The 14,482-nt window shown below is 53.0% G+C and overlaps 5 protein-coding genes across 5 annotated transcripts; 2 read left to right on the forward strand and 3 right to left on the reverse strand.

Moving 5' to 3' along the window:
• Window positions 1-314: 314 nt before the first annotated feature.
• Window positions 315-1,432, reverse strand: B0T26DRAFT_643772 (uncharacterized protein; the record flags this gene model as incomplete). Its single annotated transcript, XM_060437572.1, has 3 exons — window positions 315-397; window positions 620-1,262; window positions 1,382-1,432. The coding sequence occupies 3 exons, from the start codon at window positions 1,430-1,432 to the stop codon at window positions 315-317; spliced, it is 777 nt and encodes a 258-aa protein (XP_060298024.1).
• Window positions 1,433-1,711: 279 nt separating this feature from the next.
• Window positions 1,712-3,683, reverse strand: B0T26DRAFT_701333 (uncharacterized protein). The gene is made up of 3 exons (XM_060441592.1): window positions 3,246-3,683; window positions 2,377-3,144; window positions 1,712-2,291 (listed from the first exon to the last, which is right to left on the reverse strand). Exons 1-3 carry the CDS (start codon window positions 3,291-3,293, stop codon window positions 1,989-1,991), a joined length of 1,119 nt encoding a protein of 372 aa, XP_060298025.1. The 5' UTR covers window positions 3,294-3,683; the 3' UTR covers window positions 1,712-1,988.
• Window positions 3,684-4,273: 590 nt separating this feature from the next.
• On the reverse strand, window positions 4,274-5,775 carry B0T26DRAFT_643618 (uncharacterized protein; the record flags this gene model as incomplete). The annotated part of the gene is made up of 4 exons (XM_060437554.1): window positions 4,274-4,597; window positions 4,656-4,879; window positions 4,954-5,246; window positions 5,549-5,775. 4 exons carry the CDS (start codon window positions 5,773-5,775, stop codon window positions 4,274-4,276), a joined length of 1,068 nt encoding a protein of 355 aa, XP_060298026.1.
• Window positions 5,776-8,719: 2,944 nt separating this feature from the next.
• B0T26DRAFT_739411 (NADP-dependent oxidoreductase domain-containing protein) lies at window positions 8,720-9,942 on the forward strand (the record flags this gene model as incomplete). The annotated part of the gene is made up of 4 exons (XM_060443709.1): window positions 8,720-8,789; window positions 8,849-8,940; window positions 9,038-9,473; window positions 9,551-9,942. 4 exons carry the CDS (start codon window positions 8,720-8,722, stop codon window positions 9,940-9,942), a joined length of 990 nt encoding a protein of 329 aa, XP_060298027.1.
• A 1,491-nt stretch (window positions 9,943-11,433) lies between these two features.
• B0T26DRAFT_643769 (uncharacterized protein) lies at window positions 11,434-14,146 on the forward strand (the record flags this gene model as incomplete). Its single annotated transcript, XM_060437569.1, has 4 exons — window positions 11,434-11,613; window positions 11,709-11,887; window positions 11,980-12,078; window positions 12,367-14,146. The coding sequence occupies 4 exons, from the start codon at window positions 11,434-11,436 to the stop codon at window positions 14,144-14,146; spliced, it is 2,238 nt and encodes a 745-aa protein (XP_060298028.1).
• Between the last annotated feature and the right edge of the window lie 336 nt (window positions 14,147-14,482).

Below are 14,482 nucleotides of genomic sequence, written 5' to 3' on the forward strand. Positions count from 1 at the left end.
CAGTCGGCGGACCTGTTTGAGGGCATCTAACGCTAGCAGTTACGGGTGCTGGCGAGAAGCGAAGGAAGGACAATGCGGAGGCGAACCATGCTTTGCTTCTCTCTCCACATTCTCTCAACGGATCCGTACTGTACAGTACATACAGAACATTCCAGACTCGAGCCCCCGAGAACCGGAATCGTGCTTCGCTAGGTTCTGGGTAGGTCGATGCAGCTTATAAGGAGAATCGAGATATAAATAACCAGGCCGTCTACTGCCAAGATAGTAATAACAACATAGTTAAGCACCAACATTATATAACAGACATGCAGACCCTAGAGAGCGCCAAGTTCCTTGAGCTTTGCAATTAGCCCATCCACATTCTCGACCTTGCCTCCGCCTTGCCTCGGTGGTGGTTCTAAAGCAAACATGTTAGTCCATTGCTCAGCTTACCTCCCCCCCGCTCTCATGGGCCCGCCACTTGGGGGTGATAGGATGGGGGTGAGTGGGTGGGGGACCTTGTATGATGGGGCAGGCAATTGAAAACCACGAGTTTCTGCAGTTTCCAGTAAAAAGGTAAAGTCATTGATAGTTATTTGTCACTGTCGGCGCAAGAGAGCAAGAGACGACTTAAACTCACCTGTGACCTTGAGCACTTTCAGCCGCCTCTCGCTTGTGATTCCAAAGTCTGCGAGCGTCTTCTTCTCTAGCGGCTTCTTCTTGGCCTTCATGATGTTGGGGAGGCTGGCGTATCTGGGCTCGTTGAGACGCAGGTCCGTCGTGATGATCATGGGCAGCTTGGCCTTGAGGGTCTCGGCGCCGCCGTCGACTTCGCGGGTGACGCTGACTGAGTCGTTCTCGCCGAACTCGACCTTGCTAGCCTGGGTGGCCTGGGGCCAGCCCAGCAGGCCGGCGAGCATCTGGCCCGTCTGGTTGGCGTCGTCGTCGATGCTCTGCTTGCCGAGGATGACGAGGTTGCTCTTGTGCTGCTCGACGGCGGCCTTGAGCAGCTTGGCGACGCTTAGGGGCTCGAGGTCCTCACCCTCCTTGACCTCGACGTGGATGGCACGGTCGGCGCCCATGGCCATGGCGGTGCGCAGAATGTCCTGGGCTTTGGTCGGGCCGGCGCTGATGACGCAGATGTCCTGGACGCCGCCGGGGGCCGATCGCTTCTCGCGGATGCGCACGCTCTCCTCGACCGACAGCTCGTCGAAGGGGTTCATGCTGTGCTTGACGCCGGCCGTCTCGACACCCGTCTGGGCCTTGTTGACTCGGGGCTTGACCTGCGTGCGCGTGCGTGAGCTGGCGTTCCTTGTGCTTGTTGCCCGTTCCCGTTTCCATCCAAATTCCCATTCCCATCGGCTCTCTTCTGCCCTGTTGGCTGCTGCTGCTGCACACTCACCGCATAGTCGATTACCCGCTTCACGGGCACCAGTATCCGTAGGGCTGACATGGCGTATATTTGGGGCTCTCGGGTCTCAATGGCTGGTCGTGCGCTCAGGGTTGGCAGGCAGGCTATCAGCGTCGCAAATCATTCATTCATTCCATGACAAACGAGTCGACTTTGCGATCAGTCCGGCAGGCCCGCCTCAGCCGGGGGCCGCTCCCTAGTGCCGATGCCAGCCTCGGCCAAGCGTGACCCTAACCCTAGGAATTGTTGTATTCCCCGTAATAACTAGGGTACGGATATCTCTCACCAAGTCGCGAATGTCCGCACATGATCGATCAGTCGTACATCTTATATAAATGAATTTTTTTTATTTAGAAGTAAGGGCTAAATTAGATAGCGCATCGCCTCGTCTATATTATCCTACCTACCAACACTGATACCCGATCCAGACCTCGCTTTGCACTGTTCTGCAGCTCATCGTCTCTCCATCTCTGCACTAGAATCTGCCCAGACGGCCAATAGAGCGCGCGCATGTGACACCCGCCAGAGACCACACCCCTTGCCCTCTCTTCAACCCCTGTTCCTAACAACTACACCACAATGTTGACCTCTCAGTCCTTCACCAGTCATCCCACTCGTCCTTGGTGGTTTTTGAAGGACCTGGGCCGCCCGTGGCCCCCTTTCCCATGGCCGACGTGCCTATTGAGCTGCTGCCCACCTTCCGCTGGTCTGCCTTGCTGGCGAACTCGTCCCAGAACGACCTCTTGCTCTCGTCCAATGGAACTTGTCTGTAGCCGCCCGCTGAAGGGCCCTCGACAAACCGAGAGATGCCTTCCTGTGCGCTCTTGGCTCCTGCTTGCGCCGTCTTGGCCACTTGGCCTGCTGCTGTCCGAGCTTGGGCTGCAAATTCAGAGTCGGATATCTATGTAAACACACCAGTAACAGGTCAGTAGGAGTTCCAAAGTAGCGTCGAGGCCAAGTAGTTGATAGGGGCGGGAAAATAGTACCTGCTTGGCCGTCGGTTGGATAAAGCCATCGTTAACCGTCTTGGCCGTCTTAGTCACCGTAGATGTGAACCATCCGAACCCCTTACTCAGAGCAGCTACGGGGTCCTTCTGAAGTTCGTCGAGGCCGGGGAGCGCCTGGTCCTCCTTCTTCTGCGGCACTGGCGTATTACCAAAGCCGGTAAACTTGCCGCCTTGATTGGGCGGCAAATAGTCGGGCCTGTTGGCATTCTCTGCGCCAAGTTTATTGAAGAATTTATCGTCTACCTTGATCTTGCCTGGGACCGGGCTGGACGTCCTGCTGTCCTCCAAGGACGGGTTCGATCTCGGCCCGCTCCGGGTCGGCGCAGTGTAGTAAGGCCCTGGTGACGGGCTGGTGGAGACGGGACTCTTCTCGGCGCCAGGCACGTATTCGCGGCCCTCCACCTGGGCGCTTAGCCGCTCTTTCCATTCCTCCCCGGCCTCGCCGCTGTAGCGCTCCGCGATGGTTGCGTCGTCCCAGCTCAGGCCGCGCATTTTGATATCGGGATGGTTCTCAAAGAACGATTGCCAGTTCTCGTTGCCGCCCAGCCGCATACGCTCGAGTTCAGCCGCTTTGAAGGCGTCCATGGAGATGGACCGCACGAACGAGATGTGCACCCCCAGGCCGCGATGGACGCCAGCGCACGAGAGGCAGATGAAAATGCCGAATTTCGGGGATGCCCATTGTGGACTCGGTGCGCCGCAGTCGCAGCAGATGCTGTTCTTCGATTCCTTCTGTATTGCGACGAGCTAGAGGCGACAACGTCGCAATTAGCCTCTGATGCAGCGACCATACATTGGGGCATGGCAAATAGCGCCAGCGACGAGGCCATACGTATCGCACCACTTACCTTAGACCTTGTCTCGGGATCTACTTCCCACATCGCTTTAGAGGCCATTGTTAGATACAGTTGCCGCTGGGCCGTTGAGTCCGTCCAAGGGGGAAGGGAGAGAAGGCCTGTCGACTGAGGCGTGTGCCGTCTGGAAGCAAGTGGATTGCTTCGCCGACAGCCTAGAATACTAGGCAAATGAGGGGTTCGTGAAGAGCCGTAGACTGGCTTCTTGATTCTGTACCTTGCGTTCCTGGTCTTTTACGTTTTTATGTTTGCTAGAGGTAGAATCCAGGGCAACTGGTGGAAGTGCGAGTGGTCGGCAAAATCCTAGGCGGGGCTTATCCAGGTCCAATGGGTCCCCCCGGGCCTAGAAGGGGACATCCCAGAACAAGTCTGTTGCATCGCTAACAGCCGCCTCTTGTGCTGGTAGCCTTTCCGATCTTACCGCCAAGGCCAAGTGAAACCTGACTTGCCTCAGGCATACGGATATTTCGACTAATATTCCTAGCGGGCAAACTGGAAACATAAGCTCACAACAGGTTGGACAACAAAAATCACAGCACATCACAAGACGGGAATAGACAGCGGGCTTCTCAAAGCATAACGCTCATTGTGATGTATCTGCAGAGACAACTTTTCCTATCCCCCCCCAGACCCCATCTCCGGCGACGAACTAGTGTACACCCCGAAGAATGCAAGCGAAAAGAGGTAAAGAAGATGGTTATCAACTACAAAAGCGAAGGGTGAAAGTCGTGAAGAGATTAAGGGATATTGCTGTTAAAAGCACCCGAGATAAAGATTCCTGGCCTCTAGCTGCACAGGGCCTTCTAAGAGACCTGTGCAAAATCCAGGACGCCACATCCGGCGCTCCTTACGGCTTTGCGGCCGACGTGGTGGATAATGAAAAAAGTCGTCCAATCCATGCTAAATCATGAGGGGGAAACACGCGCCAAAGAGTAATACATACGAACAGAATGATGTCGAATAGAAGTGGCGTATGACCCGCATCTCCATTGACGTTTGCATGTTCGTCAAAAACCAAGTGTTTAGGCGCTGACAGTTGCAGGCGCCTCAGCAGCTTGTTCGGCTTCGTGGGTTACCTCACCCTCAGGGGCATTGGCCTCCTCGTCCGTCTTGTCGGGGCTGTCAATGGCGACCTTGACAGCGATCTCCCGTCCCTCGATGATCTTCGCGTTCATCTCCGCCACAGCCTTCTGCTGCAGCTCCTCCGACGCCAGCGTCACGAAACCGAAACCACGTCCCTTGCGAGCCTCACCCCGGGCTTGCAGCTTCTTGATCATAAAGCGAGGGATGGGTCGCAGAGCAATCTTCGCGGATGAGGGTTGGTACTCAACGAAGAGTTCCTTCAGCTTCGGCGGGGGTTAGCTTTTAGTCTCATGCGGTCTGCTTTTAACAAGGTTTGCTAACCTTTTCCTCGGTTAGGTCATACGGCAGGTTCGCAACCATGACCTTGGTCTTAGATGGGATACCGTCAGCCGGGGGTCCACGTTCCCGGCGCTCGCGGGCAGGGCGAGCCTGGGGCTTGCCAGACTTGTCAGTCTGAGATTCGTTCGTGATGTCCTTCAGGGCATGAACCTCGTCATTGGCCGGAGCATCGGTGGCTCCGCCAGCGGTCTCCGAAGCAGAAGCGCCTTCGTCGTTCTTCTCATCCTATTTCTCGTGTTAGAAACGAGTATCAAGTATGGAAGAGGTTTACTTACGCCACTGCCACGGCCACCACGAGCACGTCCGCCGCGGCCACGGCCAGCACGGCCACGACCACGAGTAGACTGGCGTCGACGAGTGCCATCGGGATTGACACCCTCGCCGTTAGCACCCTCGGCCTTCTCGTTAGGCTCCGGCTTGCGAGCAAGCTGGACGGAAACCTTGCGTTCGAGAACCTCCTTGCCGGAGAGCTCAGCGATTGCTCGCTCAGCCTCAGTGGGAGTCGAGAGGTCGACGAATGCATAGCCGACGGGTCGGTCGGTGCGAGGGTTTTTTGGGATTGAAACAGACTCGCTGAAGTGATAGACGATGTTAGAGATGCCAAAAGACGCGACGACGAATAGCGAACAAGATTTGAATGGAGGGAGATGGAGAAGGAAAATAAGGATAAAGCAATCGGGTATGTGGAAGCAAGAAGCGGTAGATAGTGAATCGTGACAAACGGCAAACAACGAGAGGTGGCATAGTGGAATGAAGGTGGCAGTTGCCTTGAGATACGAAGTATTTGCGGTGTTGATGGCGTCGCAGCATGGTATGACGCGAGCTTGACAGGGTCGACGACGCGATAATAATAATAAAAAAGGAAGATCACTTACACAAGGTATCCCTTGAAGAAGTCTTTCAACTCCCCCTCAGTTGTCGCGTAAGCCAGATTTCCGATGTACAGGCGGCGGCCTTCGGCGGCGCTGGCAAGGACAGCGTCGTTGCCAGCAGACTTGTCATCGGTGGACTTTGCAGTAATTGAGGTGTTTGCCAGAGCATTGGTAACGTCATTTACGGCGTTGGCGGCGACATCCGCAACTTTCTCAGCGATGGCAGACATCGTGAAGGTGTTTGATGGAGTAGATGCGCAAATTGATGGATGGGGTGACGTGGGTTTGGGGGCTCGTCGAGAAGCGAGTGGGCGACCGAAAGAAGCGGAGCCGACGTTCACGAACGAGCAGGTTGAACTCTGGTGGAGGGGGAGTGAAGGGTAGCTTGGTGCCCTAGTGGTCTAGAAGAGAATGTTGGTCGTGGATTGAGCAAGCTTCTGGATCGATCTTTGATGGTTTGACGTGGAAAGGGGAAAGGAAGATGTGAGTCGACGCGCGCTCAAAATTCAAATATTTTTTTTTGCTAGTGTTCGGGGATTAAGCGAAAGGAAGGAGTGGCGGCAGGGTACGTACCGTTGCCTCAACAAGGGTCTGTGTGGCAGGGGAGGTGCAGTCGTGCGGCAGGGGCGTGCACCAAAGCACTTCGCCCCACAAAAAATGGCAAGTGGAATTTCCAAGGAGCTGGCTTCCGGAAGTTTTGAGCGAGTGATGATAATAAATCGCCAAGGTCAGATGTCTTACCTACTAGGTAGCTAGGTACGGAATTCCAAATTGCGAACTTCGTAAAAAGTGAGTATGGGCCGGGCGAAACAATTTCACCACTCTCCGACTGTTCGCGGTTGGTCTTGCCGTCCAATTTTTTCTGTGGGTTGGTTGGTGGTCGTGCTTGTGGTTCAGAATTGCCTGGGGTTGAGGACGGATCAAAAAAGAAGAGAAGGGACAGGTTTGTGCCTGGCTCGCACTTGCTGAAATATTGCCCGCCGCCACTCGTTCTAGTAGAGGCGATAGTCAAGGTTTTCCTATTCCGCTTTTGTCCTTTTGGGCAACGGCTGGGAAGGCGTTTTTGGCTTTATCTCTCTTGATGTGTGGATGCGGCGCAAAATAGTACTTTCCTGCCTTAAGTGTGCCTTCCAGGGTGGTAGGTGGAAAAGCTAAGGTACCTCTGGAAAATGGCCAGATGCAGCAAGACTATATCTAAGGTAATGCAGGTCCCCAATAGAAGCGGTCATGGGCAAACAGAACAATAGTAGAGGAGTCATTTTCGGGAGATCATGTGTTTGTTCGGCCGTGACTAATCAGACGACAGGCAGGGTGGGCTTTTCGCAGATGCGAATGTGACCTTGTGTTAAAGTGCCGTGTTAAAGTGCTGCAAATCTTACGCGTCTTGTCACGCCGACTACGATAGCGATTCAAGCTCTTTTTGATCGGGCTAACGTCAGGCGTCCTTATCTGCAACCTGCTGCGTTTGTGAGGCCAGCAATTTGGGGACCTGGCTCGGCTATCTATCAAACAAGGGGCAAGCTCTCTCTCGACAAACGTCTCTGTGAAGCCCATTCCCTACTGATCTAGAAATCCATCATGGACATGGTCATAAGAAGCTCCAACAGCTCCAGGCTAGGGTGTGCAGGCGAGCTTCCAAATGGTACTCGCATCAGCCGCATAAGGCTGCTGCGGCTGAGACACACCATTAGCCCTCCCGGCTGCCGGTCGATCCTCAAGATCCGCTTGATGCCAACCGGATTCCTGGAGATGCAAGCTATTGAGGGACGGAGAGCTAGGTTTGAGGTTGATACGCAAGTTGGGTTCACAAAAATGCATTCGAAAGCTTTTCAGTGCCAATAATTTATCTTCGACCTCTGATAATTACCGATCGCCAGGTTACGCCTGCCATGGCCCATTACGTCGGCATCTTGCTTTTGTCCTTATATACTGTGCGTGTGGAGTGCATGCTCAGCTTAAATGGATGGAGAGTAGGCACCAATTCCCTCCTCCAAAGGTTTAGCGGGACCCGCTAAGCTTCTCGGTTACATAACCTTAAATTCCCAATTTTTTGGCTTCCAGACTTCCACGGCCTGCGCTCTACGTACAAAGAGCAACATCTGCAAAGGTTTCGGGTCGCGTCTAATGCGACGCCCGTTGTATGCAGAGTACTCCATACATATAGCGACCCATATAGAATACACGAATACTGATACCTGATGTGTATACTTCGTACCTCACCGACATCCAGGTACAAAGGCCGCAGACACGCACATCAATTAGCCACGAAAGTGCTCGCCCATACTCGACGAGTGGGTACTTTGGGATCGCAGGTTCTCTGATCGCTCTTCTCTACCTCGAGGGCAGCTCTGAGAAAGTCGATCGACAGTCTCAATTATTTAAGGTACGGCCACCGAGTCTCCCACAAACCGGTGCAAGACCGCCACCAGCTAGCAGCAACAGAATGCACCCCAAGATCTCCATTACGGTATCCACCTTCAAGAGTCAGAGAATTGATTGGCAGGCAGCTTCACTGGCGAATGCCAAGGTGCGGTCTTTGCCATCTTTGGCAGGTCTTCAGCAGTTCAGATGGCCCTCCTCTCTCTCTCAGATCTGCTTTCTTTCCACGGCTTGAGCTCGCTACAATGCGACCAGTTCTGGACAGCATAAAATAAAGCCGTATGCATAGGTCAGGTACGTATTCTGGATGGTATGAGAGGGTGTTAGGGCTCACTCAGCTCTTATCTCCGGACTTTTGAGATCCGGGTCCCCGATGTTGTCCGTTCCCCGGGCCCTTCCCTGATTTGTATTCTGCATAGGTACCTAATAGTGCGGAAATATTTAACATCACCGACGCATTCCTCGATATCACCGAGACAGTCGAGCACGTTATGAGCATCGGCGGAATCCCGTGTTGTGAGACTGGGTGGACTTAAGGTGTTAACTGCGTTAGGTCCACCCGCGTATCTATCACTTTATTTACCTTACCTACCAAGGTACCTTCACCAACAGATCATGTACTGCATGTGTGTTTCAAGTTAAGACAGCTCAAGTCACCTGAATAACTATTAATGAGCCAGTTTCCACGTCGAAATCATGCACCAAGATACATAGTACAGGTTTTGGTCAGACCACCTATCGCCTCTTGTCTATACTCTATATACATATCCGTACCACTCCTGTGATTCGATAACCATGGGCCAACACGCCGCACCTAACAGCATCGCCGGCTTGAGCGTAGGCTCAACTGGGTTGGGCCTTCTTAGTGTGTATTTACTGCTTGCTCAGAACGAATTAACCACAAACTGACGCCATGTTCCCAAGGTTTTACCCGTCCTTGGGCACGAAGCGAGTATATTGACGCCGCGGTGGTTATGAAAGCCGCCCTCGACCAGGGTGCAAACTTCTGGAATGGAGTGAGTTCATCTCTCTAGAAGCAACAGTCTTAGTTATGCCGTGTCGAGCGGTGGTTTCCCTCTGTTTCGTGCTGGCTCCGTGCTAACTATCCGGCAGGGCCTGCATTATGGCACCGCTGAGGCCAACTCGCTGCACTTACTCAAGTACTACTTCGACACCTACCCAGAGGACGCCAGCAAGGTCGTCTTGAGCATCAAGGGCGCCTTCGACCGCACCACATACCAACCTGACTGCAGCCCAGAGGCAATCCGTGCATCGGTCGAGGAGGCGGTCGGGATCTTGGACGGCGTCAAGAAGATCGATATCTTTGAATGCGCGCGCGTCGATCCCACTGTTCCCATCGAGATCTCTATTCAGGCCCTGGCCGAGCTTGTCAAGGAGGGCAAGATTGGCGCCATAGGCGTCAGCGAGGCCAACGCCAATACGATCCGACGTGCCCACGCCGTGCATCCCATAGCCGCTGTCGAGATTGAGCTGAGTCTCTTTACCCCAGACCCGCTAACCAACGGCGTGGTAGATACGTGCCATGAGCGTATGTTCTGACTTTCCTCCTCTTTTCTCATTTTATTCATTCAATAATCGCAAGTCTTATAATGTCTTTTTTGATAGTTGGCATTGCCATCGTGGCATACGGCCCCGTCGCTCGCGGGTGGCTTACAGGGGAGCTCACCAAGCTCGAGAATCTCCCAGCAAATGATATGCGCCGCAGGCTACCAAGGTTCCAGCCCGAAGTCTTCGACCAGAACTACAAGCTCGCCGAGGCAGTGGAGGCGGTCGCAAAACGCAAGGGAGTGACGGTTGCCCAGGTAGCGATTGCTTGGGTGCGCAGCCATGGCACAATCCCTATCCCCGGTTCAATCAGGGCCGAAAGGGTCATCGAAAACTGCAAGGAAGTCTCGCTGAGCAAAGGAGATCTCGAAGAACTCCAGACGATCATGGACACACTACCCATTGCGGGACAACGATATGGCGGGCAACATGAGAAGCTGCTTAATCAGTAGTGCTTGTCTGGCTAAATGTTTGGATATGCTGGATCCCTCAGATCCTTAGACCTAATTTCCATTTTCCGCTGGGAAGCAGTCAGCAATCAAACGCGGCACAGGTTCGTGGTGCTTTGATTGTTTACCAGGTTTCTCAACCCCATGTTTGCTTTGGTCGCTCGAAGTTAATGAGGCGGTTTGTTCGAAATATGTGAACGCTCAGAAACATATTTTCAGAAATGAAAAGAAACACAACCGTTCACAGACTGGTCTTGTTTGATGTCATGCAACTGTTTCAGATAGCCTTGAGGGTGTTGTTTGGGTTTGTTTCAACAGAAGACAGGAAGTGATTATTCTCAACTAAGAAACGGTCTAATGTCTCACTGAACATGTTTCTCGGCACAACCGATGTATCCTCAAGAGGATAGCCACGCAATCTTTGGTGTAAGCTAGACTTGGATCTGATTCATGCAAGTGTCCTAGGCCTGGGTAGTTTAGTAATTAGAAACAGCATTTGAGTGCCGCTAAGAGTCTTGAGAGAATCCACCGTTGACATGAGCCTACTGCAGATTTTAAAGCATGAAGGGACCTGTTGAATATCAAGGGATAGCTGAAATAAGCAAAGGATACCTCACCCAGGAACGATACACCTCTTTGATAGTCTCAAGGCCTTTGTGCATGAGGAATTCCCAGTAAGCCGAACTCATTGTAAAAAGGCCATGTCTAGCGAGAGAAAAAAAAATACCTAACATCATCGGGATCGATTTTATATTTACTCTCACACAGCCTTATTCCCCCGTTGTTCTTCCCTGAGGGCATTCGATCTGGCAACTGTTAAGATCTTGGCGGGCCGGTGCCAGCCGTGAGCTCTCGGCATATGCAGCTGCTGGCGCATGTGATAAGTGTGGGGCCAGGCAGCTCGATCAACCACAGCCCATCAGAAACCTAACAACCATCGAACGTCAGTTGTAAACCTACTGGGTCAAAGTAAGGGCCACGAATCTTTGATAGCTCCAACAAAGGCTACTTGCGTCTTGCAGCGAATGACACGTGCGGGCAGATTTTGAGTTAGACAATTCCCTGCATCGTCTCTGGAAGAGAAACAAGCCTGAGGGCCGATGTCGGGGCAGATTCGTGGGATGCTCCCGCAGTATCCCAGAAACCAACCTAGCTTCCTCAGAGTCTGTCTGGATTTTGCAAGCATCTCGCTCCAGAATTAAACCTTCCCCAGACCCACGAAAATTGCTGAGAACCCTAGAAAAGAAGGGGAAATCGGGAACGGGTAGAGAATCAGAAGCAGACTTGACGGCCGTCAGCGCTACGCAACGGGCCCACGGAGATAAGGTGACTTCCATAGTTTGCAAGTTTACGGAGTAGATCCGTCTGATATACTCCACATTAGGTACCTCCCCAGTCTCTTTTCACATATCGCGGGTTCATCATCACCTTCTTGTGTATTTGGGATATTAGATGTCAAGGACGATTTGCACCTAGTCAAAGTGAGAAGGAGAAATGGCGGCGACACCGAATACGGGGCAGATTGCCCAGCCCGTCTTCATCGAGGGCAGACGCATAACTGTTTTATATGGCTCCGAGACTGGGAACGGTGAGGACATTGCAATAGAGCTCAGCCAGATGGCCGAGAGGCTACATTTCCAAGTCGCAGTGGACGATATGGACAGCTTCAAGCTGGTATGTTGCCCCTCCCCATCAGACCGGATTTCACAAGCTTGACAGGCTTTCCTCTGTGCCCACAAGATAACATTTTTATCTTTTCCGACCTGCAGAGTGATCTTCTGCAATCTTCGCTTGCCATCTTTGTCACTTCGACAACTGGCCAGGGGGACATGCCGAAGAACACAGCAAAGTTTTGGAGGAATCTGAGGCGGGAAAAACTCAGCGGGACAAACTGCCTAGGTGCTTTGAAGTTTGCCATATTTGGGCTCGGCGATAGTTCTTATCCCAAGTAGGTTGCCTCACCCACGCATGCGTGTCTTGGTTTATCTAAACTGCGTGTCGGCAGAACAACAGCAGACGCGACTAACTTGCTGACAACAGGTTTAACTGGGCTGCGAGAAAGTTGCGAGTGCGACTCCTGCAGCTTGGAGCATCCGAATTTGTCAGGGCGGGTGAAGGAGACGAGCGACACGAGAACGGGTAAGGGCCACCGACCCGTGCCTTCTCTTCCAAGTTTTTTCTTTCTCTTCTCTCTGCGCGGTGTATACCTAGTGTGCAGAGAGCCTGACTGCCACTGCGCGCGCCTTGACGCCCGTCAGTCACAGGTGACTAGCTGACTTGGTGCCTCCCCCGGCTCTTCCTCGTCGCTCATTTTCCTTGTTCTCACCTCACGCGCTTCCACTCCAATTCCCACGTGCGGCCCACGCCTTGGATCGCGTCCCTTGATTTGACTTTCCTTCGGTCTGACGTTCTACTTCGGGTTTCTAGCATCGACAGCGCCTACCTTCCCTGGCACCAAGAGCTAAAGTCAGCATTGTTTGCCGGCTATCCTCTTCCCGACGGCGTCGAGCCCATCCCGGATGACGCTCAACCACCTCCAAAATACACCCTCGAGCTAGCACCAACCATGGCCGACCCTGCAGACCACTCTGTCAGCGTCGATACAGCCTCGCAAGCATTATTAACCGAAGACGAGCGCGTATTCCTCGCCTCCAGAACAAAGAGCGCAGTCCTCACCCACACCGACCTTCCCAGATCCACTGCCGAACAGCTGGCCAAGGATCGAGACCGGCTGCTAACGTCCTTTCCGGCCGTCATAGCCCGTGAAGACGACTTGTGGGAGCAACAGACTAGCCGTCGGGCAGACTGTCTAGATAAGGACAACATCATCACGGACTATCCAGAAAAGTACCGCCTACTCTCACCAAAGCCCGTCTTCCAGCAAAGCCCTTACGAGGATTTGCTCTCGATTCCCAATTCTTCGATAGGCACGCTAGTAGCAAACCGCAGGGTCACGCCTGTAGGGCACTGGCAGGATGTCCGACTTCTTACATTTGACGTTCAATGCGATAAGGAACTGTTCGCGGAATGCAGTGCCGGCTGTACTCTCATAGTCTACCCCAAAAATTTTCCAAAAGACGTCCAGGAGTTGATTACCATGATGGGCTGGGAGCAGGTTGCGGATCATATTATTGACCTGAACACTAATCAGCGGAAATCGTCTTATCCGAAACACCTCTACTTCGATGGCGCCTGCGCAACGCTCCGAAAGCTGTTGCTGAACAACTTGGACATTACGTCGATCCCGAAGCGAGCCTTCATCAAGTATTTAGTCCATTTGACTCGCGAACCCAACGAGATTGAGCGACTGAAAGAGCTCACAGCGCTTGGCAACGAGCAAGAATTCTACGACTATACTTCGCGTCCGCGTCGCACCATCATTGAGCTCCTCTGCGATTTCCCAGGCGTGAAGATACCATATGACAGAGTCCTTGACCTTTTCCCCGTCATCCGGGGCCGAGAATTCAGCATATGCAACGGCGGCAAAAGCCTCTACGACGCGGGTGATTACCAAACCCGCATTCAGCTTCTGGTGGCTTTGGTGGAATACAAGACCATTATTCGCAAGCCGCGCCAAGGTCTCTGCTCGCGATACATTAAACACCTGGCCACTGGCTCCCATCTATCTCTTAGCCTCAAGCAACCATCGGGCAATCTCTTGGGAACCGACCAGCAGAGGTGCAAGCGCCCACTCATTGCTATCGCCACAGGTACCGGTATTGCGCCTATCCGGGCGCTCGTTCATGACCGAATGCTCTACGGCAATCCTGGCCCCACCGTTCTCTTCTTTGGATGCAGAAACGAGGCCGCCGATTACTACTTCTGGCAGGAGTGGAAACAGATTCCCAACATGGAGGTATATCCTGCATTTTCGCGGGACAAGAATATGATTTTCGAGAAAGAAGTCGGCCCCCCGGTGTGGCCCGTCCCAGATGCCATGGACGCAGTGCTTGGTCTGGGCCCCGACTTGGATGCGGGCAAGAACTACGTACAGCATCACATCAGAAGGAATGCCAAGCGCGTCGGCGAGCTGATGCGCCAGAAACCCATTGTCTGCATCTGCGGCAACTCTGGTCGCATGCCCGCATCGGTGCGAAAGGCGCTCCTCGATGCCTTGGTTATTAGCGGCGTAGTTCGGGACGAGGCCGAGGCCAATAAGTGGTTCGACGACAGGGAAAACCTCACATTCTGGCAAGAGACTTGGTGAGCGGGAAGCGGCGATGACGTGGGAAAGGACCGCCTAGGTAAATTCCTAGCTAAGGGGAATAAGGGGTCTGACAGGGGAAACCCGAATTCTAGGGTGGTTTATCTGCCTTCCTACAGTCCGAGAAAGCTGAAATGGTTATTTCAGTTTGACAGTGGGTAATTCTGTAGCTTACTGAAACCTCGGGAATGTATTGACTTGACAGCGCATTATTAATAGTATGCAAGGGCTTAAGCCGCTATTCACCTGTCGCAGAAGAAGGATTCACAGATAGTGTTGGCGGCAATATTATCAACTGTTGAGCTCCTCTAGCTAGGTTGTTTACCTAGCTTAATGGAA

Source organism: Lasiosphaeria miniovina (assembly GCF_030549165.1).
Source record: "Lasiosphaeria miniovina strain SMH2392-1A chromosome Unknown B0T26scaffold_3, whole genome shotgun sequence".
Taxonomy (NCBI): Eukaryota; Fungi; Ascomycota; class Sordariomycetes; order Sordariales; family Lasiosphaeriaceae; genus Lasiosphaeria; species Lasiosphaeria miniovina.

Bases quoted from the DNA above. Each gene is read 5' to 3' on its own strand.
- B0T26DRAFT_701333 (XM_060441592.1), bottom strand. From the start codon at position 3,293: ATGGCCTCTAAAGCGATGTGGGAAGTAGATCCCGAGACAAGGTCTAAG. The intron at 3,145-3,245 runs GTAAGTGGTGCG...TGTCGCCTCTAG, and splicing joins ATCCCGAGACAAGGTCTAAG to CTCGTCGCAATACAGAAGGA. The intron at 2,292-2,376 runs GTACTATTTTCC...GTGTTTACATAG, and splicing joins TCCAACCGACGGCCAAGCAG to ATATCCGACTCTGAATTTGC.